Source organism: Falco biarmicus, chromosome 8, assembly GCF_023638135.1.
Source record: "Falco biarmicus isolate bFalBia1 chromosome 8, bFalBia1.pri, whole genome shotgun sequence".
NCBI classification, from domain to species: domain Eukaryota; kingdom Metazoa; phylum Chordata; class Aves; order Falconiformes; family Falconidae; genus Falco; species Falco biarmicus.
The window spans coordinates 56,849,107-56,876,236 of NC_079295.1; the positions used below are offsets into that span (position 1 = coordinate 56,849,107).

The following is a 27,130-nucleotide window of genomic DNA, read 5'->3' on the forward strand; positions in this document are numbered from 1 at the left end:
CGTGTTTGTTGGAAGAAGCAGAGGACAGTATAGGAGCAATGAATAAAATTAGGTTTGTGGCTACACTTCAGCAGCTATACTTCAGCAACGTTATAGACTCCTAAATGTGTATCAATGGAATCAAGGTCCACCCATCCCTGTAATCAGCACTTGGAGAAAACTACCATTGGGTGTATCTTTCTTGGGATGTTTTGGGCTGCTGTTTCCCCACTGTTGCAGCATGTGGCAGTGGGGCTTGGGAACTGTAGTATCAACATAGCTTCAGATGGCCAAGGACATTTTTTTATTCTACACACACCTATGGCCACGACTACTTTTGGGATCAAGTACAACACTGTCCCTTGGGAAGATGCTCTGCACTTGCATTCCCCAGTGCTGGCTTCAGAGTGGTGTAGTGGCAATGCTGGGAAATAGCTGCTCCAACCCCTTTACTGACGGTGTGGTCCTTTGACTGTGCTAATAATGCTTTGCCTGCGTATGTGCTGAATAAAAATACAGGGTAGAGAGCCAAAGGACCTTCTCTTTTGATGGGAGCAGTGTTTATGATAGAGTCTGTCAGTGGGGACTGGCCTCAGGGTTCTGAAGAAGAAACAGGAGATTTGACCATAGACTACATGGGTCACTGGAGGAAGACAACTCCAAAAGATGGCTGCTCTCTGCAGTAGCTCAGGACCTTTGTGCTTCTTTTCCAGCATTGTCACACTTAAATAAAAGTGCTAAATGCTATGTAAATGGGAATATTATTTATATGTAGAACATATGTCTGTTATTGAACTGTTTAATTGCAACAGTGCTGGAAGGCAGAAGGGTGTTATTTGCCCTCTGAGCTTAGAAGTGCAGAAGTGAGGAGATGTGGCCACAGGGATTAAATTAATCAGTATAAGAGCTAGCATTAGCATGGCAGAGCCCTCAGCTTCTCACACCATCACTCCTCCCTCCGTCATGTTTCTTATGTGGTTCAAGAGGGCGTTATCATTGTAAGAGAAAGTGGAAAAAGGACTCACACCAGCACAGGGATTTAGGCCAAGCAGTCACCCCTGGGGCCTGTCAGAGTTTGCTTCACAACATGTGCACTCTGCTGGGTTTGTGCTCGTCCAGCCTTGAGGCTGATTTTCATATGGTAATGCCTTTGCATGTTCTCTCAGAACAGCAATCAGGAGCCTGTGTCGGCGAGTAGGTAAGACATAGGAAAGGTTGTTGATCTCTTGACTTGTAAAGACATTCTGTCATACAAACCCAGCTTCACAGCAGTTGAGCTTTCCGTGTGTAAACAGAGACTGCTTAATTACGCAGGTCATGTCAATTAGTGTGACCTTAGCATTTTCAAGAAATTAATCACTTTCAGCCAAGCGAAACACTCATACTATAATACAGGGTTGTATTGAAGCTTGTAGCATTCTGTTAAGTGCCCAGGCTTATTGTTTTACAATAGCTGCTTTTGTTTCTTTTCTTTTCTTTTTTTTTTCTTCTTTTTTTTAATTTATTTTGAACTTGTTGCTCTTTTAGCAATAGACTTCTTAAAATAAGACAGCCAGACTCTAGAGACCAGGCTTCATCTATCGTTTCTTAGGATGAAAAGGACCAAGCATATCTCAATGATATGATACACATAGATGTTTGATACAATGCTGTATAGAAACTGAAAGAAATCTGGGCCCCTGTGAAGTCAGTGGAAGGTTTGCTATCAGCTAGCTTTGAAAAGTTGCCAGTGACTTATAAGGTCTCTAATAGTTATGTCAAAGTTCCAATTAAAAGCCATAAGAGTAAGGTATTTCCAGATACTTTTGAAATACTGACATAACTCATTTTACATACACACAAAAGGAGACTTTCCCTTCCTTTACTTCATTCCCCTGTCTGTGCTGGACTGTTAAGCTGCCCAGAGATTTGTCCATCTTTTGGCTGTGGTCCCTCATTCATCAGTCCCCAAAAGTTGCCAGGAGTTGTTAGAATGCAGGTATGGTTTTCGTAGGAGAAACAGTGAAGGGCCAGGGACACAAGTCTTGCACTAAGGACTGGCCTTGCAGAAAATTTCCTTTCTTAGTAGGTTTTATATTTTTTTCCTTCAGTAGGGAATTGTCTGATTACCATATGGTATAAGAGAGGTTAAGAAAGTACAGGAAAGTGGCAGATTATATCTTGGTTCGGGTGACCTGTGTGTGAAACTTCATTCGGACTCATATATAGAAATCAATTAGGAAGTTTTATCCTGAACTTTGCGTGCAAATATAGTAGTGTAAAAAGCCTAATATAAAAGCATTTGTGGGCTTGGAAGGAAATACATTTCTCTGTATGTCTGAGATGTCCAGGCATGTGACAACTGGAGTAGTGTCAAGTGCCAGCAAAAGTGTGTGTTGGAGCAGTGCTGGCCCTGGCTGCATTAGTTATGTCTCTATTAGCAGAAGGAGACAGAGAGAAGTCAAGTACTGTGCAGGCATTCAAGACAGTTGAGTTTGCAACTTGCTACAGACTCTTTGCTTGTCCTTGAGAAAATCATTTAATCTGTGTTTCATCAGCCCAGCTGCACAAAACATTTGGTGATATGAGGTATTGTCACCTTTGTCCAGCCTATCCTTTTTATTCCAGAAACCCCATGGAGCAAATGCTCAGTCTAGTTTTGTATTCTTCATCACAATAAGTCATCAGTATCAGTGGGATGGGCTGTAGTGCCCCAATTATTGGTAATAATAATACTACCAAGTAGACAGTAACATGAGTGAACTTGACACAGATTTTATTTTTCAGCACTAAAAACTCGTTTATACAACCTAAACAGTTTTGTATGTTATTGTAATTAATGAAACCCAGGTGCCCTAGTTATCTTGTTCTTGTTTTAACACAACTGCTTGCAAACTGACACATGTCAAGTTTTAATTTAGAGGAAACTTTTCAGACTGAGTCACTGCATAAACCCCCAAACATTCATTTATTATGAAAACCTTGAAAGTCAGTTAGAAATTGCCATGCTGTTTCATTCTGTTACCACAACTTCTTCCTCGGCCTAGGCTGCTAGTTTGCCTCCATGGGATGCTGCCACTCATGCTTGAAATGAAGCCACTTGTGTCTTACTGCAAATTTGCATAAGAGACAGAGATGACGCTTCATGAATCCCAGATAATGGAATTTGGACATACAAGGCTCCATCCCCAGAGAAGGGAAAGGGGAAACAAAAAAAAAGAGGCTGGAAAATAGCTGTGAGAGCTGTGGCCCAATTCAACAAGGTAATTAAGTGCCCAGCCTGTCCTTAAGCACGTGAGCAAAATTACTGAATGTGTTGTACTTATGTGCTTTAAGTTAGGCACCTTTTTAAGTGTCTTGTTAAATTGAGAGTGATTTTTAGTTACTAGACTAAAGAAGTCAACACATTGTAGAAAGAGGTCACCAAGTGGTGATGGAAATAAAGATGTTGCTCTGGCTGTTTCTGCAGAGCTTTCAGAGGAGCAGCAAATGGTGGAGTTACTTTAATGTTGGCAACAAGCTTCAAACCTGAAAATAGTCTTAATCAGATTTTTTCTGCCTTTGCCGCTAGATGTTGGGGACATCACAAAAATATCAGATCCCTCACGATACATTGGAGAAAATTGAAAGCACAAGGAACATGCTATGTCTTAATCAGTTAGCAAAGCTTAATGGGCTGTGGTTAAAAATGAGGAGTCATGCAATGCTTAATTTTGATATATTAGGTGAAGTACTATAACAAATAAACAGGTCGAGTGCTAAACGTGGATAAATAGCTTGATCTCCAGGCTCCTGGTGTCTGAATATTTCTTTATTTTTTTTTTAACTAAGCCCAAAGTATTCACAAACTGAACTATTTAATGGCAGGCAGAACAATTCACAGAGCCATGATACGTTAATGCAGTTGATAGTGCCAACTTCATTGAAGAAAGTTGTAAACTGGTGTGTTTCTTTCATACCTCTGTCTGCCTGGTGTTGATACAGGATTTAAATTCGAAATCTATGAAGGGCTAAAGCTAAAGCTCAAAATCATTTTCCATGTTTGCCTGTCCCAAATTAAAACTGTGTTTTGTTGACAAAATTTGGAAAGGTTTGAGATTTGGCAGGCCTGGTTGTCCCTGTGCTTACATTAATGTGTCAGCACCTCATTAATCATTTATTAAACTGTAGTGTGCCTTTCCCTCTTGCTATGGTGTGTGTTTTAGGATGCCTCGGTGCCCATTCCACATATACTTTGGCTTTCCCCTCCCCCTAATTTTATGATTTCTCCACAAATTAGTTTTAGCATGTGCTTTAACTTGAACATATCCCAGTTGTTTCAAAATCAAAATGAGAAGAGTGTAGTATTTTTTTAGATTAAAAAATATGAGTAGAACCTGTAAGTATGTAAGTGCTCTGTAGCAATCCAAGTATGTAACTGTGGCACACAATATTCAAGGTATATTTTTTCTCTGTTAATCATCAGGGACAATAATATTTCGTTAGTGCAGTGTTGGTTCAGCATTCCTGTATTAATGATATTTTGCATTTAAAGAATTGAGTAGTAAGCATGTACTGCTTCTTACAGGTGCACTATGAATAATCATTTTTTTTCCAGACAGATACATAAGAGTAACCACTTTTTTTTTTTTTTTTTCCCCTGCATTTCCTGAGACTAGAAACAGTTTCTCTTGGGGATTCCTTTTATAGTTGCTTCTGCTAACGACACTGAAGAACCACACCAATGTGGTCTCTTTGTAGTAAATCAAACTCTGTTCAGGAGGCAGGTAGGAAGGCACTGTTAAGTAATTCAAAATATGTTGCATCAACAGTTTCAGAAACCTGAGAGGGGGAAAATTAAATGTAGATTTCTACTCACATGAAACTGACCTCACTAGGATTGTTTCCTCAAGTTCTTCCCTAGAAAGGTGCATGTATAGAGACAGCTACTGGTGTATACAGCTTTCACAGGTTTGAGTCTTACCTTGCTATTATTACTTGTGAGCCATTATTTTTCTGGAATCCTATTTCTAGAAGCATCCAAAAGTTCAGATTTCAGCACAGTATTGATCAGCTTCAATGGGAAATCTGTGTGTCCCTATATGGCTTTAGGATTGGGGAAAATATTTTACGTTGTAGCCATTGTTATTAATTGTAATAATGTTAATTTTCATATGCATCTAAGCAGACCCATAGAAGAAGATAAGGAGCTGGCATAAATCATGGAGCTATGACAGGCAATGCCAGCTAAGGATTTGGTGGCTCAAAATCCCAGTTGCAAAGAATTGATAATAGTTGCAAGTGCACAAATAAGATTGCAAACCCTAAGCCACTTACTATAAGATCATATTTTATTGAAAATATCATAAACTTTATTCTATCCCTAAGGAATGCATTGGATAAATTACTTTTGAAATCCCTTTTGGAATTTTATATATAGGGCTTGGGTTTTTTTCCCCTTTAGTTTGATTTCAGAAAAACTTACCTGTAGTGTTTGGTGCTTTCTTTTTCCCAAATTTCCATCTGTAAGAGCTCTGGAATCATTTATTCTGTATTTTAATATCTTTCACTTAAAACATGCACAAAAATCTATTGCCTGGAATGCCATTCTGTCAGAGGGTTTTAGGATCCTTTAGATGTAATCTACTCTCTTTTGTATTCCTCTTTTTAAAGACAAAGACTTCAGGATTAGCTATGGGCAGTTTAGCAGCTTTGCTTACTTTATATTTTTGAGCATGTTAATTGGTGGTGAGAAATAGATGGAATTTTTTTTCTTTAACTTTTTTTTTTAGATCCAATTCAAATGATGAAATTGAATTGTTGTAAGCGATCCTTTAAGTGTCCCCATTTGACCAACTTTGAGAGGCAGCAGCTTCCTGAGAGAGTTGAAGCAATGTTTGCCAATCCTTGTAAAGCATTTCACCTCTTCAGAGGCTAAAGCCTCTCAAAACCAAGAACAATTAAAGCGAGAGCCTTTCAGAGCGACTGGGGAATTCAGCAAAATAAATCAGAAATCCTCTGCCATGGCTCTGGAGGCTTGCCTCATTATAAGAGCAGATCTATTAGCCCCCTTGCCATTGTCTTTCATTTCTCAAGTGAGGTGATTCTAATTAAATTAATCTGCATGTCAATCTATCGGTGATCAATCAAAAGGGCTGAGGTCCCCCTTTGCGGCAGTGTGCTTGCGGCTGACAGGGGCTGATAATGGAGGAAGAAATAAACTGTCGAGCAAAGTTAATTAGTCAACATAATAGGTGGATTAAACAGGAGCTGCTGATTGCTGTTTCACATGTCGAAGCATGAGGTGGGAGCTGAAACTGCAATTAACAGACAATTATTATATTTGGTTGTAAGAGGTCGCATGAATAAACATATCTCTGTGGGTTTCAGTTTTTAATCCCTTTCCCTGTTTAATGTAAGGAGAAGTGTAGGTCATTTCTTCTTATTGTTTTAGTTGAAGTTCTCGAAGGCGTGCAGACTCCTGGCAAACCAGCAGCCAGCTGAAGGCCAGATCTTTGGCGGGGTAAAACCCTGGGAATTCCATACTTTGTTGGGAAAAGGCTGTGGGAGAGGGTGGCTGAATGAAAGCCAAGGAGGCGATGAGGTTGCTTGGTCTGAGTGGGGTGGGAGGGGACCTGGTGCGATGAGCTCTGGGCTCTGCCAGGGACTCACCTCACGCATCCCCCCATTTCCTCCGCAATGGTTCATGGCTTGGGTGCCCTCAGCCTGAACAGGGATTTCCTGTAGGATGGTGCTTGCTGAGCCTCAAGGGTGAGAGGTTCCTCTGGGCAGCCCTGAGCAATTGGGTCTTCTGCTGTGGACCCAACACTTCCCTGTTTGGCTCCACTGAGTTGGCTCCTCTCTTGCTCCTGGCTGCTCTGGGGAGCAGAAGTGTCGGAACCTGCCTCCAGGGCACTGCTTCTCTGTCTCCCTCCCCTGGTCTCAAACCGGATCCCAGGTGTTGACATTGAGATAAGTTGAGAAATACAAATAATTCTAACGCTGGATGAATAGGGTTGTGTTCTCCACATCAAGACCCCACTGTCAAGCATGCATGTGTACACAAACATACCTATATGTACTCCCTAAGATAGAGCTCAGGAGAAATTTGGGCGAGTTCATCAACCTGTAGTGACTGTACTGAGTGAAAAGTAGTGTGTGTGGGGGGGGGGGGGCAGGGGGGGAGGCATGCAACAACTCTCATTACAGCTTCACAAAATAACTTTTGTTTTCTTTTATTCTGAATCAATTCTCATTTGCAATGTCAACAGCTCTATCTACTTCAGCATGGAAACCGAAGGATAATTTAGGGTGAAACACAGCTGCCCTTGTATATAGGGGAAAAAAATACTTAATAAAGATCCTCTTGTTAAAATGATGGTTAACAGTGTGCCGTCTGCCATGCAGCTACAAACTCTGCAATTTGACTTAAAACTGCATCAAAAGCTTTCAATGCCAAAGACCCACTCATCAATAGCGTCTCTTGTTAGATTTGTACAGCATAAGCACCAGTTATTATGCGAAATAGCTATGCAATTTTCTACAGCTCCCAGCTGTTATTTATTTAACTGAGTTTATTACACTCTGTGCTTCTTAAAAAACATACATATATCTCTCCAAATTTTCCTCCATTTTGTTCTTGTGCTTGCAGGTCGTGGTGTCTACAACAGTCAATGTTGATGGCCATGTGTTGGCAGTGTCGGACAATATGTTTGTACACAACAATTCCAAGCACGGGCGGAGAGCTCGAAGACTTGATCCCTCGGAAGGTACGCCTTCTTATCTGGAACATGGTAGGCATATCATTTTCATTGGTTGGCATTGCTACTTTAAATGTGGATTTATTTGGTTTGTGTCTCTGGCTAGTGGTTTCAAATTGTCCTGTAACACTTTACACCTTTGGGACTGTATATTTTAAAGAGACTGGCCTCCAGACCAAAGGGGAAATCTTTCAAGTTGGTCAACCGTAAATGTAGTGAAATGACAAACCAGCAAGCAAATGTGGGTGCAGAGTCTCTCCTGTGTGTCAGCAAAGTGTGGTGATTTCTTTTTTTTTGTTTTTGGTTGCATCTATTCAGCACCCAAAGTTGGAGTCTGGTCTTTCCCAAATTACCTTTATTTTTGACTCTGCATCTAAAGGAATGTTGCATATTTTCTGAAGTGCTCAGCACCCAAATTTCAGATTGGATTTCTTCTAGCTATGGAGGGCTGAGCTCTCTAGGAGATACAGCTGTTCTTTTGAATTGCCCTAAATGAAAGCAGAGCCCTTTTGGAAATCCATCTGCTTACTCAAGCCATGGATGACTGTTCTCTTCTGGCTCCAGCTGTGCCAGCTGCGGAAGCTGCTCTTCCCTGCATGCCACAGCTGCTTGTATCTCCTCCCTGCTGCAGGCTATTCTCCACCATGGACATGCCAGCTAAGATAGTTGTCTGCTTGCTCCCTAGTCTTCTTCAGTCCAAATAAGTTAATTTGAGTTAAACTGTCTAAATAATAACTCTTTGCCAGTCTAGCTTATTTTGTTGAAATGATTGAAGGAGAAATGGTGCAAGGCAATTTGTCTGGCTTTTCTGAAAGGACAATAAACCCCAGGAAGGGTGGGATGGGGGCACGTGGCTAGAAGCAGCCTGAGGGACAGTAATCTTCCGTAAAATCAGCTGGTCCTGGAAGAGAACATCTGCTGGTGACTGTAGGTGCTTAAAATGAGAGTTGTTGAGTGCAAATGTACTTGGAAAAATCTGGATTTGATTAATGTTTTGTTTTGCTCTTTGTCCTCAAAGTTGATGACTACTACTGAAAAACAAAACAAAAACAGAGGGCATTTCACTCCCTTCTCCCTGTTCCAGCTCTGTAGAATAGCTCTTTGTCTTCAAAGCTGTTTGTAATCCTAAATTCAATAGGTGCTTGCTCCTCTAAGAGATGTGTATCCTCAGCTTCCATTGAAGTAGTTGTGTGTAGAAGGCACCAGTCCTTTATGCTGGTTTCTTTCACAAATATTTGCCAAGGATCTGATGAATAATTAAATAGATTTTTCCAAAGAGTTTGAAGAAACCAGATAAAATTTTCTCTGGGAAAGCAAATGCCACTCAGAAAAATGTTAACTAGATATGTTAAAAGAAATTATTAATACTGAGAAATGGGCAAATGAGCAGGTTTCTACTACTCAGTGAATTCTTGTGGAAATAGCTTTCTATTCTGTTTATGCTTTCAGGCATCAGCCCTGCAAGCACTTATGCATATATTTAAGATTATGCACACATATGGTCCTGTTGGGATCAATGAGGCTTCTTGTGTCAGTAAAGTTGAGGGTATTGATAAGTGTTTGCAGAATCGGGTCTGTAGTTCACACTTACTAACCTAAAATTCTTAGCTCAGCAGCATTTCTCATTATATAAACATAACTTACATCTGTATTTATTTAGCTCTAACTTTTTATGTAGGCTATGAGCCATTTTCAGCCATAATTCATGTTATAGAAATTTTTTTCATCCTGCCAACAACCTAATTTAATAAACAAACCACTGTCATAATTTTTCTTGAATTTTTCTAAAGAATGTACGAACTCTGTCTCTATTAATTAGCAGAAAGCAGAAATTTACAAAAGGAAACCTCTCTGTTCAACTTTTTAATGTTTCCATTAAGTCTAGTCTTTCAAAAAAACACCCCTGTTTTTTACTTGGCATCTACTTAGCAGGTATATATCTTTTTTTTTTTTTTTTTTTTTTTTCTCCCACCCCTCATTGCAGTCTTCTCAGTGCATGCTTTTGGTCAAGGCAATACTTAACTTTCTCATACGTAAATGTTCTTATCCCCATGCATGGTGTAATAGCATCTCATTTTATCACAGCTGCTGTTCCCACTCCTACTACCTGAGGGATTCTGTTAGCAAAAAGAAACAAAAAAAAGATAATGCTATGCTTACGTCTCTACATAAACCTAAGTTACTATGCTAACATTAAAAGTCAACATCTGCAAAATATCTCTGTGTGTACATTTTGTGGGAAAGGTGACTTTTCTAATCTACTTTCTCAGGCACCTCTCAAGCAACCTCATAAAGCAACCGCTAGTAAATTCTTGCTTTTGAATAGCAACCTCCACACTACAAAATTACACTCTTCTCAAAGGCTTGAGGGAACCTTTCTTTTTAGCCTAAAACCTTCAATCCAGGTATTCTATGCACATCTGAGTCCAAGAGACAGGGGGGAAAAAGTTATAAAAAAATAATCCAGTAACTGTTTTAAGTGTTGTTATTAGATATCTAAAATACTTAACTTGAATAAAAATAAAAATTAGAAAATGTCTCAAATGAACTTAATGCTATTGAATTTTGGGCAACCACCACAAACCTTAAGATGCGTTGGAACAGATGACAGTTTCCTCCACTGAAATTAATTTTTACTTTTAGTTTGAGACCTGAAGTATATTATTTTTCTTCAGTTTTTGGACTTTTTGTCTTTGGTGTTATCTTCAAGTGTAAGCAGCAGAGACTGTTCACCTTTCCTCTTTCCAGCTTTTCTGCCCCCTTTTGGGGAGGCAGGTTGACCTGAGCAGTATCTGTAAGTGGTCAGATGGGAAACTAACGTAGTCATGGCTGTTGGTCTCTGCTTCATTGATTTGGTGAGCAACTTAGGTTCGCTGGGATCTAACTGTAATATGCCCTTGACCAAATGTATTCCCATGTACTTTTCTAGATGTTTAACTTTTCAGTGCAAATATCCAGTTGCAATAGAGATAAATGCCTGGCTGTGCAAGGATAGGCAAAAGAGGAGAGAGGATGTAGCAAGACATGTGCTGGTTGCCTAGTTTAGTTAGACACTACCCAGACTATTTTTCCTTACAAAGTTGTGTTGGGACATGTTGCTCTTAAACGTGGAGTTGCAGTTTGTGACACCTAAAAGAGACTTTGGGTGCCAAAAAGCTGGAAAGAAAGCTTTATCTCCTGAGCCACGCAGGAGCCTGGTGTCTCCACATTTGGGTTTTACCATCTCATTAGCAGGTAGCCTGGATTATTTTTGGGACATCCAACACATGTCTATTTATATCTTGCTTGTCAGACAGTAAAATGAAAGTTCCTTTTTGTAGCTTGTCTCTGAGTATAATTAGGAACCTCGATCATGGTTACATATCCACACACTGTCCTCCTTGAAACCAGCGGGTTAAGAAGCTTGTATTTCAAATAAATATATCTATCTTTCAAAAGTAATAGCTGGCAGAGGCCAATTATTTCATACATCTCTGTGTGGCATAAATAGGGTAAGCCACAGTAATCTGTGGGTTTTCAATAATTATCACTTTTTCATTCACTAATAGTTGGATCCTTGCTTATTTTGTTTTTATGGTAAACCAGAAAGCCGGTGTGGTTGACCTTTCTAAATTGTACATATATAGTAAGATGTATAGTGAAGAGCCAATAGGCCCCAACCAGTAGAATGTATTTCAGCTTGTAGTTCATTCTAGGGTGTCAATTTTAAAAGCAAAATCTTGCCAATGCAATTGAAGTGACTAGCTTATGGAAGGGGGGAATTCTGACAGGGTTTGCAACAACTCTTTTCAAGTTTACCAGCATGAAGTCCACCACTGCAGATGTCTGCAAAGGTTCCAGTTAAAACTCTCATATTGCTGCAAAGTAAAAATTCTTTTTTACCCCAAATGTTTGAATGACTTTACAAGAATGTAAAGCCAATTGCAGCATCAGTTTCTCTATTATTTTTCCTCACTGGCAGAATGCAATGCCCTCAAAAAATGATAGTCCCCGAGACCCTGTCAGTTTGCATGCTCTAACACTTTATTATCTAATGATCTAATATGCAACAAGGCAAAGAGGGGGTGCTTATCACCCTGACAGGATGCCTAAGAGAAGTGACTAAATTACTTTATGTACCATTAGCGCTAGCTGCCACGGTGAACTCACTGTGAGCATTTATGCAAATATTCCTGAATACATTCAAGTGGCCTTGTCAGGAAGACAACTGACAAGCAGCTTAAATGCTTGGGTTTTTAAAGGGACAGTTTTATTTCTTTTCCTTTTCTTTCCTCCTCTTCCTCCACAGGAAAGCGCTGAAGAATTAGGTGGTTGGTAAGGTTTGTTGGCGATTCAGTTCTGAGTCAGCTCAACAGCAGCAAAAGAAGGAAAGATGCAGGGTAGAAATAGGGACAAATTGTAAGACTATGTCAGAATTTGAAGATGGAAGCAGAGACAACCATGATTTTTAAAGCAAAGTCCTGCCATTACTTTACTATGAAATATACATAAATCTCTGTGTGTGTGTGTATATGTATCTAAAATAGGTCAATATATAACAAAACCATTATTATTATACTTATACTGGAAATGATAGTGCATGGCTGGATTATTTGATCACTCTATTGTGGTACCTGAGACAGTTAAGCTTTTACAATGTTGTTTTAGTACACGATAGTAATGAGTGATTCAGACAGTTTGCTGTCTGCAGGTGCAAAACCTCCTGCAGCAAATTAAGAGTAGTAGTTGCTGTGCCTCAGCTGGGTACATCAGGTAGACCCTCTTGTTAACAGTGGAAAATGTAAAGAGCTTTTCTTGCCAATCCTGCCTGTCCTGGGCAATCTGAGAGCCCATAGTCACCACAGTAGGTATGTTCACAGATTTTCCACTAAATCTTCAGATTTGAAAGCAAAAATGATCACTAGGCTGTGTCTTATTTGACTAGAGGCTTTCTATTTAGGTTAATAAAAAAGGAAAGTTTCCCTCCCCCTTGTGAACTATTTTGAGACAATAATCTTTAAAATAAAGCCTTGAGACTGAGTGCCTTTAAGTATCATTGTTACCTAGTCTGACTGGAACAAAATTGTTGAGAATGGTTATTGTATACCTTGAATTTAGCTGCATGTGCTGGGCCCACCAGTTGGTGATTCCTGAAAGATGCTCAGAAATCTGATGTTGTGACCTGTTTTTTGTGCTATAAATGGCTTTGCCACAACGTTGAGTCATGAAGAGGATGCCCCTATCAGTTCCATTTTAACCCTGAATCCCTTGGTGTGTTGCATGTGCCCATGGTAGTTGATGAAATTGTTAATACAAGACAGAATATTGACTGAAGCAAAAAATACTAGCAAGCTGAGAAAGGTTAATGTTCAAAACTTGATACATTTTACCCTTAGATGGTATAGGTTCAGGTTCTTAATCAAAGTAAGGGACTACTGCATTCACAAACTGGCCAGGTTTAAACAAAGAGACTTTAATGTTTGACTTGTTTAATCTATGGGTGGAAGCACTTGTTATATCTTAGTGTTTCACTTAATGTTTTCATGATTATGTGAAAAATATAAACACACAAGCTTTGCTGCACCATATCATTCTGCATAGAGAAATGCAGTGGGGTTGATTTATTATTTAGAAGGGAAATATTGAAAAAAAAATATTAGGATTCTACCACTCTACTTGAGGGGATCTTGTATGTTTTTCTGAGTTACGTCTGCTTTCTAATTTATTTTGTATGAGGGAAGAATACCTAGGGTTGTTGGACATCTCTATGCATACACAAGGGAAAAAATGTGACTTTCAGAACATTGCACAACATGGATAGTAATAACAATAAGTGAGCCTTGATATACTGAAGGATTGCAAAACTTCAAGCTGGAAATCATTTTCTTCACTTTTGCCAAGTTGTCTTTTTCATATCGGTTCCTTCATAAATGCAGTGAGTCATAAATTCAGGCAATTTTTTACATAATGACTTGTTATGTGTTCTTGGAGCTTGACCTTACCGAGCATATAATATTAACCTCTTCGCTGTCCTTTGGGCTTACTGTATGTTTCTAAGCGAGCACACCAGGGCTGGATTAGTCCAGTATGTGCACTCAGATGAAGCTAGAGAATTTGTCCTTCTGAATAGACAAAACATGGCCAGAAAGTTAAGGTGCTTCACTTGAGAGAATTTGAAGATAAAGACTTCAATATGATCTCAACAAGATTTTAACTCTGGGGACCGTTGAAGTAAATTGCCAAAACTGTGGCAGGTTTCCTGCAGGTTGCAAATGTTAAGTTAGGACATGGTATCTTCCTAAAAAGTGTATGGCAGCTCAGGGAGAGGTGTTAAAGATCTGAGTAATTCCTCATCCAGGAATTCCTGGGTGAGGCTCTTCGGTGGGTGCTGCGCAGGATGTCAGGCTGTGGGATCGAGATGGTCCCTTCAGGAGCAAATCATGGGATCCATCATGTTGGCAAACCACAGCAGAGCTCAGATCTGTACAGCTCCAATTTAGGTAGTCAAAACTATGTTAACGAAATTATGCCCCACTGAATTATGCTGATGTCTTTTTTTTTTTTAATCTTCACCAGGGCAGAGTAGCGATCTGCAGGCCCAGCCTCCTGCTTTCTCGTTGAGTATTACTGAGAATTTCACAAGAACTGGGTGGGTGGGTAGGTGGAGCTGCCCCTTCTCACAGCCAGTCTCATAAAACAGAAAGCAAAAAATCATCTGTTTCTATTTGTCTAGGTCATAAATCAGCCATTAAGGAGAGGTACTCAAAAGCTTAGAATATCTGGCTGCAGCAATTTTGATCTTTCAAAATTTATTTTTAGTCTGAGGCTAAATGTAAACAAGATTTAAACAATTTTTTGGCAAGTGGATTTTTAATGGTTGATTTGGATAAGGAGATTCCAGAATTTCAGTTCTGCTGTTATGCTGTAGGTATTTCTTGAAGTCGGAGGTGTGAGTTTCTGATTATTTTTTTTTTCACTACATAAACATTATGTCATAACATATATGTACTAACTGCTGCCACCATGTTGCAGGAGACTTAAGAGATTCCATTTGAAGTATTCTAGTCTCTAATAAAAAGGATTGCTGGTATATAATGCCCATGGAAATGCCTCCTGAAAAGTCAAGTTTGGGTAGTTCAGTTGCCACAGTTAGAAAGGATTCCTGCTTGACAGTCCCATATCAAGGATCTAGTGTCACGTCTAATTGAAAAAGGAAAAAATGCTACAACAGAAGCAGGGTACACCTGGATTTTAAAAAGATAAGGTGTGGCAGTTCCTAGCTGTGAGCAGCTGCCCTTTATGTTTTTCAAGTAAATGAAAAATAAAACAGCCCTTCCCCCAGAATACCTGAACAATGTCAAGCTGTGATATGTTGTTACCCTCTGTTGTTACGAGGATGTCATGAATTCATGGAAAAGTAGTACCTGGATGAAGAAAGAGCACACTGTGTGAATTTCCCATAGGAGCTTTCAGAACTGTGTTCCTAAATTTGCAAAAAGAAGAAAACAGGGGGAAAACTGTCATTAAAATTTGATGCAGATTTAGATGCAGGTGAAATAACCCTATTTTGTAACAGCAGACAGATAAGGGAGAAAATTTCAGATGGAAGTTCTCCAACCACCATGAGAGTTGGCTCTTATTTGGAGAGTTAGACCAACCACTTTCTGAAGGTTTGAGGTTTCTCTCCAGACCTCAGAGGAATCAGAGTACAGTCATGCAAGTAGAAAAACCTTAGCTACTCTGTTTGGCAGAAGCTTCACAGCTACCACTACAGGAGAACACTCAGTAGCACTCACATAGGCAATGAATATTCATAGGTAATGAGCATTCATTACATTTCAATTTGCTATGCTGGCCACCATGTCACTAAAACAATGGCATCGTAGGGGAGAAGAATGACATTAGGATTAGAGAAATGTTTGAGAGATACTGCACCGTATGGCAGGGAAGTTTTGCCAGACGTTGTTTTTCCAGCCTTCCAAAATGTGCACACTAGCAAATGATGAAACATTGTATTATTGTACTATGATTAATATTATTTCTCAACAATTTCCTTTAACTTAGCTTTTTATTATAGGATACTTTTATTGTTGTTATGTAGGGAAAAGATGCTTTTTTCTCTCCAGTCCCCTGCTGATTTGGGCAGAGTACAAAGGAAAAGGGTTTTGTGAATTGTGGTTTGTAAATGAAAGCCAAGAACTAGTGATTTTTTGAGGATTCATGTGGATGTCCTGAAAGGTCGTGATTATCAAGGAATGCTATTCACAGCAGTTTGCAGGTATCTGGACACTTCCAAATGTTTCATGTTAGGCATCCCAGTATTTAAATACCCCAAAGCAACTGGTGACTATGAAAGGTCTCTGTTCCCATGGAACATGTGTCCATGTGTGAATCAGCTGAGTGCTAACAATCTCAAGGTCAAAGTTTTATTTAGATGAAAATTTTCCACCAAATTGTCATGTAGAATATTCTGATTAGAAAGCTTCACAAATAATGAGCTCAGTATTTTTTGCGTCTCAGGCTGTACATAGTCTCATTGAACTGAGAGAAGGCTGGTGTGAGCGTTCAAGTCTGTCCCTTACTGTCCATTGCAGGGTGCCTGCCAAGTGTTTCCCCAGCAAAACCAGTATTTGACGAAGCTCCCCCAGATCCAAGGAAATGAGTTAACAGCATAAGCCAAGAAACTGATGCAGAAAATGGAACCCACCAGGGTGGGATGTTTGGAGCGGTTATTCTAATCTAGGTTGCCATCTGAAAATTATTAATGTTAGTAGTAAAGAATAAAAATAAACTACTAATAATTAATACTGGAATGGAGACAGGCTTTGTGTTTGGCCCAGATCCAGAATACATGATTTTTCAGGAGTGCATGGCATTGCAAAAAGCGTGCTTTCATTAAAGCCAGTAGTACAACTTCATAAAGTGTTTTTTAGACTCCTAACCCAAACTGTTTGCTGAGCATAACCAGAAAGCTTTGTGTCTCACAATTAGTCCTTTCTGCTTTCCACCTTCATTCCATGAATTTATAGTTCTCTTTGTGACAAATCTTTAGCATGGAAGTGACTGTAATATAAGCAGCACTGGTTTATGACCTCATTGAGGGAAGCGAATAGGGTTAGGAAGTTTATTAAAAAGATCAAGAATAAAGTTTTATGAAAAACTTGTCTGAAATTTAGCAGTTTAAAACTATTTCTCAAACGCAATGCAAACATTTAGATATGCAAATTAAGGTGGAAGAGCCAGTGTGAGCTGCTTAACAAGATACTGTCCTTCATGAGGTGGATGTTTAGGACTTTCTGATCAATTTTTGAGAGTCAGGTGGTTACCCAAAAGAGTAGGTACCCCAAAGCAATCTTTTTGGAAATTCTTGGACCTAAATCCTAACTCTCAAAGCACCAAGGTGCCTAAAGCTGTGGATAGATATTTAGTGGGAATTTTAAAACTCTGGCTACAGAATTTCTATGCCTGTCTGCCAGGTGCTTTGAAAATTCCATCAGATGCTTACTGGAACCACTGGATAGATGGATGCTTCCAAAAATTTGGTCCCAAATGCTGCAGGAACCTGTGTGCTTTTTACTGTGCTACCGTTGGAAGTGTCTGTTAGCAATGGATGTATAAGGAAATTAAAAATTAATTATGTTTGGTTAATACCATATCATTATGGTTTTGCAGCAACTCTCTCAGAGGTTCTGTATCTATCCCATGAAAAAGCAAAGTGTGTTTCCCACAGAGGTCCCTTTTGGGTTGTGAAATGGCAGCAGATGTGCTAGCTCTCCCCTGCTGCTGGAGACGGAACAGAAAGCTCGTGCTACTGTTCACGGAAAACTTGGGCTTGCAGATGGAATTCATAGGTTTGGTGCTACCTGATCCATGCTGAGAGAGAAGGCCAGCACTCGGAGGTAAATCGCAAGCCTGACCACAACGCTGCTCATCTTTCCAGCTGCAGCTTTATTTAGTGGGTTGGGGTTTGAGGTCACAGCGCTTTGCCGCGGTACATTCAGGTGAGAACGTCACTCAACTATTTATGACCAGGTTTGGCTTTCTGAGGCACTGAAAGATAAAGGAACTCTGATCAGAGGCCCTTTGGGGAAAATTATCCCCTTCCTGGGATTGTGACCTTGAAGGCGACAGTGAGTGCTGCCTCCTCATTCAGCACTGAGTCCAAGCAGAGATGCCTGCTGGAAAGCCCAGAGTCAGGTGCCTGTTCAATATCAGCCGCCAAATATTTTTTATGGGGTTGCATCTGGCTGCTTCCTACCTACATATCATCTTGCCGAGGTCCCTTGGTACTTTTGGGAGCCAGTGTGGAACTCCTGGGTCTCCAAGCTTCCAAAGGTGTCTGCCCATCTCTGCTCATTGTATAGCGCAAAGAAGATCCCAGTTTAGGCAGACTGACTCGCCCAGCCAGAGCTGGAGTCTGACTTTTTACATGCTGTAATGCCTTAGGTAGGTGGTCTGAATACAGCCCTAAATAAATAAATAAATAAAAACATAGCATGACTTTATCAGACACATTGAAAGAACAACTTCTCTCAGCATTTGTAGGCTTGAGTCCAAAGTATTCACTCCTCAGATTTTCAGTGTGCTGGTTTTATGTGGTGTCATTGCTGGACAAATACTATGAACTATAAATATTTTTTTATGCTTGTGTTTTTGCAAGTAAAGCCTAAATGGCTGTGAAGGTGTGCTTGACCCTGCATTCAGAGCAGCACAAACAACGGGATGAAACAGTCTGAAAGACACTGCACAGGGGAGACAAGGGGATCTCAGTCTTTGCAACACAGAGCTTCTGCTTGCAATGCAATTCAGGTTACATTGCCTCCGCTGCTGTCCCGCTGCCATCACAAACACAGGCTGAGTATTATATTGCATTTCTGAATCAAACCTCCCTAATAACAACAACAACAATAATAACAACAATTGCATTATTTTGTTTATTTTCCTTAGCCACTGTTCCCATCCCAGGTAGTCATTAGTTTGTAGTGTATTTTTGGCCAGGACAGCAATTTAGTTAAACCTTAAGATCACTGGGATGCTTTTCTTACGGAAGAGCCAGATTCCCTACCTTTTCCCTTGGCCCAGGGCCTGGAAACCTGAGGCTGTCCATCGGACCTTGGTCTCTTCGTTGGCAGCTCTGCGTAACCTGTCACGGAGACAGCCTGAGCACAATTTTTTGCACGTGATGAATATGGATCTTTGCTGCATCTGCCAGGCTGCAACAATGAATGCAGAAGACTGTCATTAATAGATAATAAAAGCAGAAAGCAACATTAATGGGAATAAGCTTTTCTTTTACTGGGACTGATTATTACTTTTTTTGTTCTTGGCCTGTGACTAGATTGAGCCACAAATAACAGCTACCAACGCTGTGTGCACACATGTGTTTTGTTGTTGGCTGGTTTTTAATCTGAAATATTTAACCATGATATCTTCAAAGTGCAATTGTGTCATACATTCTCATACGCTAATAGATTTCAAAGATGAAGAGCCTTGCTGCTTTATGTTTAGTCATGCCTTCATCTATAAATTTATGGCAGTACTATGGTTTAATGAATTGAACAAGTCCCAGAACAACAACAAAAACGCTCTTTTGTTTGAATTTAGATATTGCATACTTTGTTCTTCGAACAAATAATAAAACCAATATGTTTCTTTAGTGGTAAATTTCAGACTAACTTCATCTCACATTACTAATCAAGTACTCAAGAATATGTATGTGCACATCTACATATGTGTGTGCGTGTGTGTGGTAAACAGGCGCTTGCAGTCGCGGTGCTAGACGTGGGCTGAACATTCGTATTCTGATAGCGATAGGCAAACCTCCGAGAACAGATGGAGCAGAGTTCAGCACAAAGGTTTAATCCTATCAGGATGATTCCTGTATGGCCATCTGGATAATCCGGCGCACACATTCAGTGCCTGTTAAAAATACAACGTAGGCCAAGATTAGCGTCACAGATTTTCCACTAGACTTGTTCATATTTGACTTTATGATTCTCAGACTCCAGAAAATTGCATTAGAGAGCAGCCTGTGATTTGTGAGAGAAATCAGATGAGGAATAAGAACTCTTAGGGTACTTGAATTTCCCTTGAAGAAACTGGATTACAGGCACTCCCTGTCCCTGCCACAACTGCTTTGTGTTTCTACGCGGGTTGTTCTGTTTGTGAAAGACGATTACTGTGAGCTGTGGGCAGACTTTCTCAATTCTACTGAACAAAGAGACTTCAACTAAAAATTAATTTTAGTGGGGGCTCTTGTTTTTATCAGGATGAAATAAATTCTTTGCTGTAGAATCCATCTCAGGTGAACTTTCTAATGGTTGCGCTATATAATACAGTGGGGGGTTTAACTGATTTTGGGGGGGTGGGGTTCTGTTTTTTTCTTTGTGATAGTGAAAGATTCCATAAAAGTTTAATTGATACTAATATTTAGTCCAGGGGAGTGAGAATTTAGATTTAGATTGAACTCTACATTTCATCTAGAATAGTTTCTGTGTATTATTGACTAAACCTTGCCAGTGTGGCCATAACGTGCCTGTGTCCATCTGAACATCAAGACTTGCTGCTGTTGTGCTCCAGATGCTGAACTTTTTACACCCTGCAGGGATGGGGTGCTGTGGCTCAGGAGCTTTTATCTAGTCCTATGTTCTGACTCTAGAGAGATTTGCTGTGAGACATTTACAGTTTTGTTAAGGTACTGATAGAAAATAAAAGAGAGAAAATGAAACCAGGGTGATGGTGAACAAAACATGAATTCAGAAGTAGCACCCACCTGCCTGTCCATGAGGTTAGGATTCAGCAAAACAGTAAACCACAGGGTTAACATTAAGCAAATGACTGGTTCCATCCTATAAAATGCTTTGCTGGTTCAGGACCTTAGTTAGCAGCACTGAAGGAACCGGTCAGTTAAATTAAGTAGGTTTTAGAGTATGCAAGGTATGCAGCAATGTTTATTTTGACAAACTTTTAGGGTTGGTTTATATTACAGATTTTGGGCATCCATTCGCAGGGTTGCCTTCATCCTCACTCAGAAATTGCATCTGTGCAGCTATTTTTAAACTTCAGTGTACTTAAACAGCTGCAGTCTCCTTTCTGGACATGCTTATTGTTTTTAAAATAGTCATACTGGCTTAGATGGGCTCTGTAACTTCATCAGCGTTAAATCAGTAGTTGAATCAGTAGGAAGCCATTGAAACTGAAACAGGAGAGGCATATAGGATTTTTTCACTGTTGTACTAACAAAGCTTTTAAAGTCCGCACTGAGATAAAATGGTGCAATCCCATGCGTATATCACACCTTAGTCCCCTGCATGCTATTGCCTTTGGCTTCCCATCTTTTAGGAACACTGTTCCTCTACCTTTTCAAGTGACCCTGTGGGATGGAGGAAGGAGTGAAGAAATTGAGGTGCAATAATCTGGGGACTCATAGCAAAGCATTTATCTTGCTTGGGGTCAGAATATGCCTGTGCATCCCTGAGATGTTCTCCCTGAGGAAGGACAGTGCACTGCAGCAGTCACTGGTTTGGTGCTTGGGTCTGAGCAAACTTATCCCCAGTCGTGCAGCTGGAAGTGCTGCCAATATTTGGTAGACCCTCTGCAATATTCTTGGATGTGCTTGGATGTTTCTTCTGGTCTACTGTGTGTGTATCCCCTGTGCAACCAAGCTGCTCAAGATGACAGAGACTTATGTCAGTGCCGGAGCTGAGTAGCTGCATTGGTTTAGGCTATCCACTACATTTTCTTCATGGCTGACTCAAAATGATGATCTTCCAACTTTGGGGCAAAAATAATGAATGCAAAAATTACAGCTTAAAATCTGCCTGAAATTTCCTTGAAATAAAAAATCGGAACAGTGCGTCAAAAAATCTCGCAATAAAATTGTTAGGCTTCTTGAAATATCTATCTATCTATGTATTTATATAGAGAGGGTGCATATAAAATTTTTCAAGAATAATAACATACGTATTATTTTCTATATATATCTTCATGTTTTAGCTATACCTTTGGCTTTACCTATATATTGAATTTAATAAAATTAAGTGTTTTGTGAAATTGCATTTTTCTTGGGGAATTTATTATTTGCCAAACAAACATGACAGAGCTCTCTTTTTGAAGTCAAGTTTTACCAACTTGCAGTGAGATGCTAAGGGCTCTTACTGTTTTATTAATTTTTTGAAACCAGGAGTTTCTTCCTAAAATTAAAAAAAAAAAAACCAACAAAACACAAGCAAAAAAGCCCCAAATAAATCAGAACTTCAGAACTTCCTCTGTGGTGTGAAAGGGTTTAGAAGAATGAATGAAAATACATTTATTGCAGTCATATAGAGATAACAATTATTATTTTTATGGAAATGTTGTAAGTAAAGTACAGAGCAAATTTCTTTGTAACACGTCTCTCATTATTCCAGATTGCCTCCTTTTTCCATGCAGTCATTTTTCAGGCAGTGATCAACAACTGAGAGCTTTGGAAATCATTAGGGAAAGAGAAACACAGAGGACTCCATGAAATGTAACTTTGCTAGCTGAGGCATCAGCAGGGATAAAAGAGAAACACTGGCTTAAGTATTGATTGTAGGTAGAATATTATCCCAGGTAATTTACATTTTCAATTCCCATTAATGGGAACTAAGCATCCGAAATGTTAGGCAGAAAATCACAGCCAATACCTTTAATTTCACTACTTGAAAACAGAAACAAAGGCAACCTTCCCTCCCTTCCCCCAACCTGGAGGGATTGCATGGTGTGTATATTTTTGGTTCAGTGATTTCACCCAGTGCAGATGTCACGAAGAACCAGGAGGAGGTTGCCATTTTTGGCAGGGTGTTCTAATCTTTAAAGCTTGCAAATGGTAAGTCCCAAATATCAAGATGCTGTAAAGGAGGGAGCTGGGAAGGGGGAGTAGGGCATCACATCCTCGTGCCTGTGTTGCATAAAGCTGCGTGAGTTATCTCCTCAAGAGGGAAACCTCTGTTACCCTGTTTCCTGCACAGCAGCTGCTTATTGTCAGGAGAGAATAGGAAAGGGAGCAGGCTGCGATATGAAAAAGGAAAGCAGGAAGATCATCACTTTACTAAGATAAACAGCAAATGCATTGTTTAGCTTAAGAGTGAAGATTTAATGCGCCAGTACAATATGTAAAAACTCTGCCGCATTCCCTTTCCCTGAAGTGTCTATGACTAACTGGTCCTGTAGACTTTTCCAATCCAGGCTGGTTCTGTAAACTTCAGTTGCTTGTGCTGCATACAGCTCCGGCAACGCTTCTACACACTAGACTGGAACGGTACCATTGCATGAGCACACAAGATTTTTAGCGTTCACTCTTTCAGGATGCTCAAAGTCGGTGGGCAGACAATGGCAACTCCTGCTTCTCAGGAATAAGAATCTTATTTTTGAAAAAACAAACCAACCAACCCACCCAAAGCAACCCAGCCCAACTCTCTCACACACATGCACACAGAATATTTGGTTCATTCTCTCAAACTGACAAATTGTGGAAAAACAATAATTTTCAGTTCTGAAAAAAACCCACTCCCTCCAAGTTAAAGTCAATCTGTTGAAGTGCTTAATGTGGAAAATCCACAATAAACAATGATGAATGGAGTAACCCTTCCCTCCCTGTATAACATCTCTGTAAATTTATAACTCAAGAAGGGAAGAAATAGTGGTTTTCTCCCCTGTTAAAGAGAAACATACCTTGCCAAACTAAAAGTGTAGATCAAAAAGGCCTTGGGCATCCCAACAAGTGCTGTGTGCCTTCAGTTCCAGCGTGCTGTGGGAAAGGAATTTGGGCTCAGACCATTCCTGGGCACTGCCTTGCTGAGTGTCACAAACCCTACGTGATTTCAATAGCTATGAGGTACCTGAGGGAAGATCTCCACCAGATGATATAAAACTGCTCTAGAAATCCCAGAGTTAGCACTGAGTCACTGCTACATTTGACAGTTTGCAACTCTGAGTAGACATAGCAGCTTAGTTCCTGAAATCAGCACATTGGCATGAGTATGTTGGCTCTGCTGCTGCTAGTGTCAGGCTGGATGAGCCCTGCACTGCGCAGGATGGTCTACATGTAACCTGAATGGTTTTTGAAATGGAAACCCTAGTTCTGTATCCATTACATAGCTCTTGACAGCTTTGCCCAGAGGACTTCCCAACTACCTTAACAAAATCTAGCTCCTGTTTTGCAACTTCTTCAGCTGGGTTTTTAAGCACTCACTTAAGTGGTTTGTTGAAGCACAACTTAATAAGAAGTCATGGTTTTGAGTGCTTATGACTGATTTGTCTTGATATTCTGAAAATCAGTAGTTTGGCAAAAGCATTTAACAGGGTGCAGGATCAGACCCATAAACCATGGGTTAATCTGTGGGTCATTTATATACTTAACCTGGAATTAGGTTTTACCCAAGGAAAAAAAGGAAAATTTAACTCCAGATATTTTCAGTACTTCCTCTAAGATGGGGTATAAATTCCCTTTTCCTCTGAATTCCCAATTTTAACTGCCTTTATGCAACTCTCCTTGTGTGTCACAATACTCTTAAAGAGAAGAAAAATAAAGTCATGCACCCCATCATTTAAACTCCTGTTGTGATGTAGCAACTGTTGTCAGAGCCTCATCCATAGAATAATGGAGGATGAAACCACACTTCATGATAAAAACTGCAGGCGAGGTCATTCTTACAGTCACTAGTACAAACTGGATATTAATCATAGAGCAGATACATTTCAGAAGCTAAATAAGAGCAGTCCCAGAGCCCTGCTGATAGATGTGCATCCCACTAATTCACCTCAGTGAACATTTACCTCTAAGCTCAATTAACCCTTATTCCAAGGCCACCCATAAACTTTGTAGTAAATACGTGTGGGGTTTTTTTCCTCCAGCCTCTGTTTTCTATCAATGGAATAGATAATTTCTGTTGCGGAATAAAATGCTCTCTCTGTTTATAAATGCAGGTCCCTAATTAAGAATATGAGATGTCCAGTGTGTGTTTGTGAGGGGCTTGAATTGGGACCTCACTGATTCTGTAAATTCAGATGTTTGATGCTCCTGAGGGCGTCTGCTATTTCTTCTGTCTTCAGTTGCTATTTGAGGCAGGTGGAAATGCTCAGGAGGCAGAGGGATGGTGATGTGGGGGAGAGGGGTTTCCTAGTGCAATTCCCTGCACACAAAGTAAGTTGTTAAACATGTACAAGAAGATACGAGGAGATGGTATTGCTGTTATTTTGTTGTTGCTGCTGTTATTATTATTATTATTATTGTTATTGTTATTAGTATTATTAGTTCTGTTATTATTCTGCCTTCCAAGCATTGTTCAGAGGCAAATTGGAAATGTGGTAATTAGGCCCTGCCTGGTAGTGTAGTACTAGTGTCCTGAGCCAAAGTTCAACGCCCTGAAATGAAATTTAAACCAATTAATCTGTTAGATTTTTATCGCTTGTCCGTGTTTTCTCAGCAATTCCCTCAGCACATGGCCTTTGATCAACTCTCATACAAAAGCTAAAATGTGTGCCTGCTGCTAGCAAGATGGGGCTGACATTAACATGGCACTCATAAAACAATCAGAGCAGTGAAGCCCTCAAACAGACAGGGCATAGTAATATTTAATAAAAGCGCACACATAATCTTCAGAATTAGCATTTTGTGCCTTGCAGTACCTTTGGGAGAAGAGCTTTTATTTGTGGAGTGATCATTATTATAACAAAGAAGAGCTACCTAATAATTTCCACTTTAACTCTGCAATATGCCACAAGCATTTCTGAACCATTATGCTAAACTGTGGCGGGGTAATCATTTTATTGTCACAGTTTGAAGGAAGAAAAATCCCCTGTATATCAGTAGCTAGGGGAGTAGAGGAACACACTTGACACACACAGCACGCAACAAAAAACTTTTCTTTTTTGCTACCTGTGTGCTGAAGTTGGTACCTACCACCCTTTGTATGGAAGGTGATAAGATTTCAACACTGTGTATTCTGAGAAAAGATGAAGATTTCCAAAGAACATTGTTTCCCTTGAAAGTCATTAAGGTTTTTGCTCATAAATCCTTAAAATCATAGAATTGTAGAATTGTTTAGGTTGGAAAAGACCTTTAAGATTATCAAGTCCAGCCTTTAGCCCAACACTTTGACAGAGACCTTAGCTTTGAAGTCAGTGGCAAAATTCCCATTGGCTTCAATAAGTCTGGGATTGCAGTGCCTCCTTCTACCTCCTCTCTCTGTTAACTCAAACTGCAGGAGCAGCACGATGGAACATGTCAGATGTTAACACTGATTTGCCTTGATATTATGCAAAGAAGGAGAGCAGCTCGTTAAGGCTCATAACCGTTAGGCCATTTCAGCAGGTGGAGGATGTGGCCTCATCACCTTCAGCAAGGAGCTGCAAGGTCCACACCTGCAGTTGGAGGAGTAATATTTAGTCTTTCCTCAGTCCAACGACTTCTGAAAACATGCAGTGAATGCAATATACTCACACCAAAGACCCTTAAAATCTTATCTGATAGTTAGGCTACCAAACTTTTCATTCTGGTTGTAGTTGGCTCCCAACTGTTCATTTTAAAAAGAAGTTTCTATGTGTGAGAATATGTAATTATCCTTTTTTAAAAAAATTATAATTCTTCTCTGGACATAAAATCTGTTCATGTCATCAATCACACACACTTCATTGGCTTTATTAGAACTGGTCCTGCATTTTTTGTAGAAGGGAAGTTTCAGACCTTGACTAAAATCACTTTTTCTACAGAAGCCCCCTAAATTTTATGTAACTCTTTTCTATTTGTTTTAAAAACACCATTTTAGAAATGATGCTTTGGTGTTACAGAAGGGCATGTTAAGTGATAATGTTTTGAAACAAAATATTTTGGTTTTCTTGGAAATATTAAAAAGTGTAATAGTTAATTCCAGATAGAGATTCTTGAACTTTGCATTCTGCAAAAAAAATGTTCTGAATTTTGTTTTCTCTTGTGACCGAAACAAAATGTAGAAAAATCAAGGTCCCCAGTGAAAAGATTATTGTGCCTAGCTCTGTTTTTCTAGGATTGCACAGAAGTAAACACCTTCCAGACAGCGCTTTGAAAGTTGCCAAATGATTAACAGAAGAAGTATGAAGAGCTAAAGGCCCGAGCTGGCCAGACAGTTGTACCAGGGGCATAAATAGAGCTGAGGTCATTGCCTTGCCCCCCTCCCCTCTCAACGTTACCTGTGGTGATGCTGGCAAATGGGACCTAATTCTTCCATCCTCCCTCCTGGTGGCCCAAGGAAAAGACCTGGGAAGGGCAAAGATTTAGTAAGGCCAGTGCTCCAAATGACACTGGCTATTGCCAATATGTCATTGTATAAACATGCTTTGTGCCTTCAAAAACAGGTGGCAGTCTGGATGCCCCCTTCAGCATGTCTCCACAGGCTGCCTCGGGATGCAGCCCTCCAGTGCAGCTTCCCTTGCACCTTCATGCAGCCCTTCCAGTC

The 27,130-nt window shown here is 39.9% G+C and overlaps 1 protein-coding gene across 9 annotated transcripts in view; it reads left to right on the top strand.

The window, feature by feature from the left end:
* EBF1 (EBF transcription factor 1) overlaps positions 1 to 27,130 on the top strand; it is a 283,136-nt gene that overhangs the window by 176,925 nt on the left and 79,081 nt on the right. For 5 of the 9 annotated variants that reach the window (XM_056348364.1, XM_056348365.1, XM_056348368.1 and 2 more), the window contains exon 8: positions 7,589 to 7,730. In XM_056348364.1, the coding sequence (XP_056204339.1) occupies positions 7,589 to 7,730 (142 nt within the window). The remainder of the gene's footprint in view (positions 1 to 7,588; positions 7,731 to 27,130) is intronic. The other 4 variants (XM_056348366.1, XM_056348367.1, XM_056348370.1 and 1 more) reach the window with 1 other exon arrangement.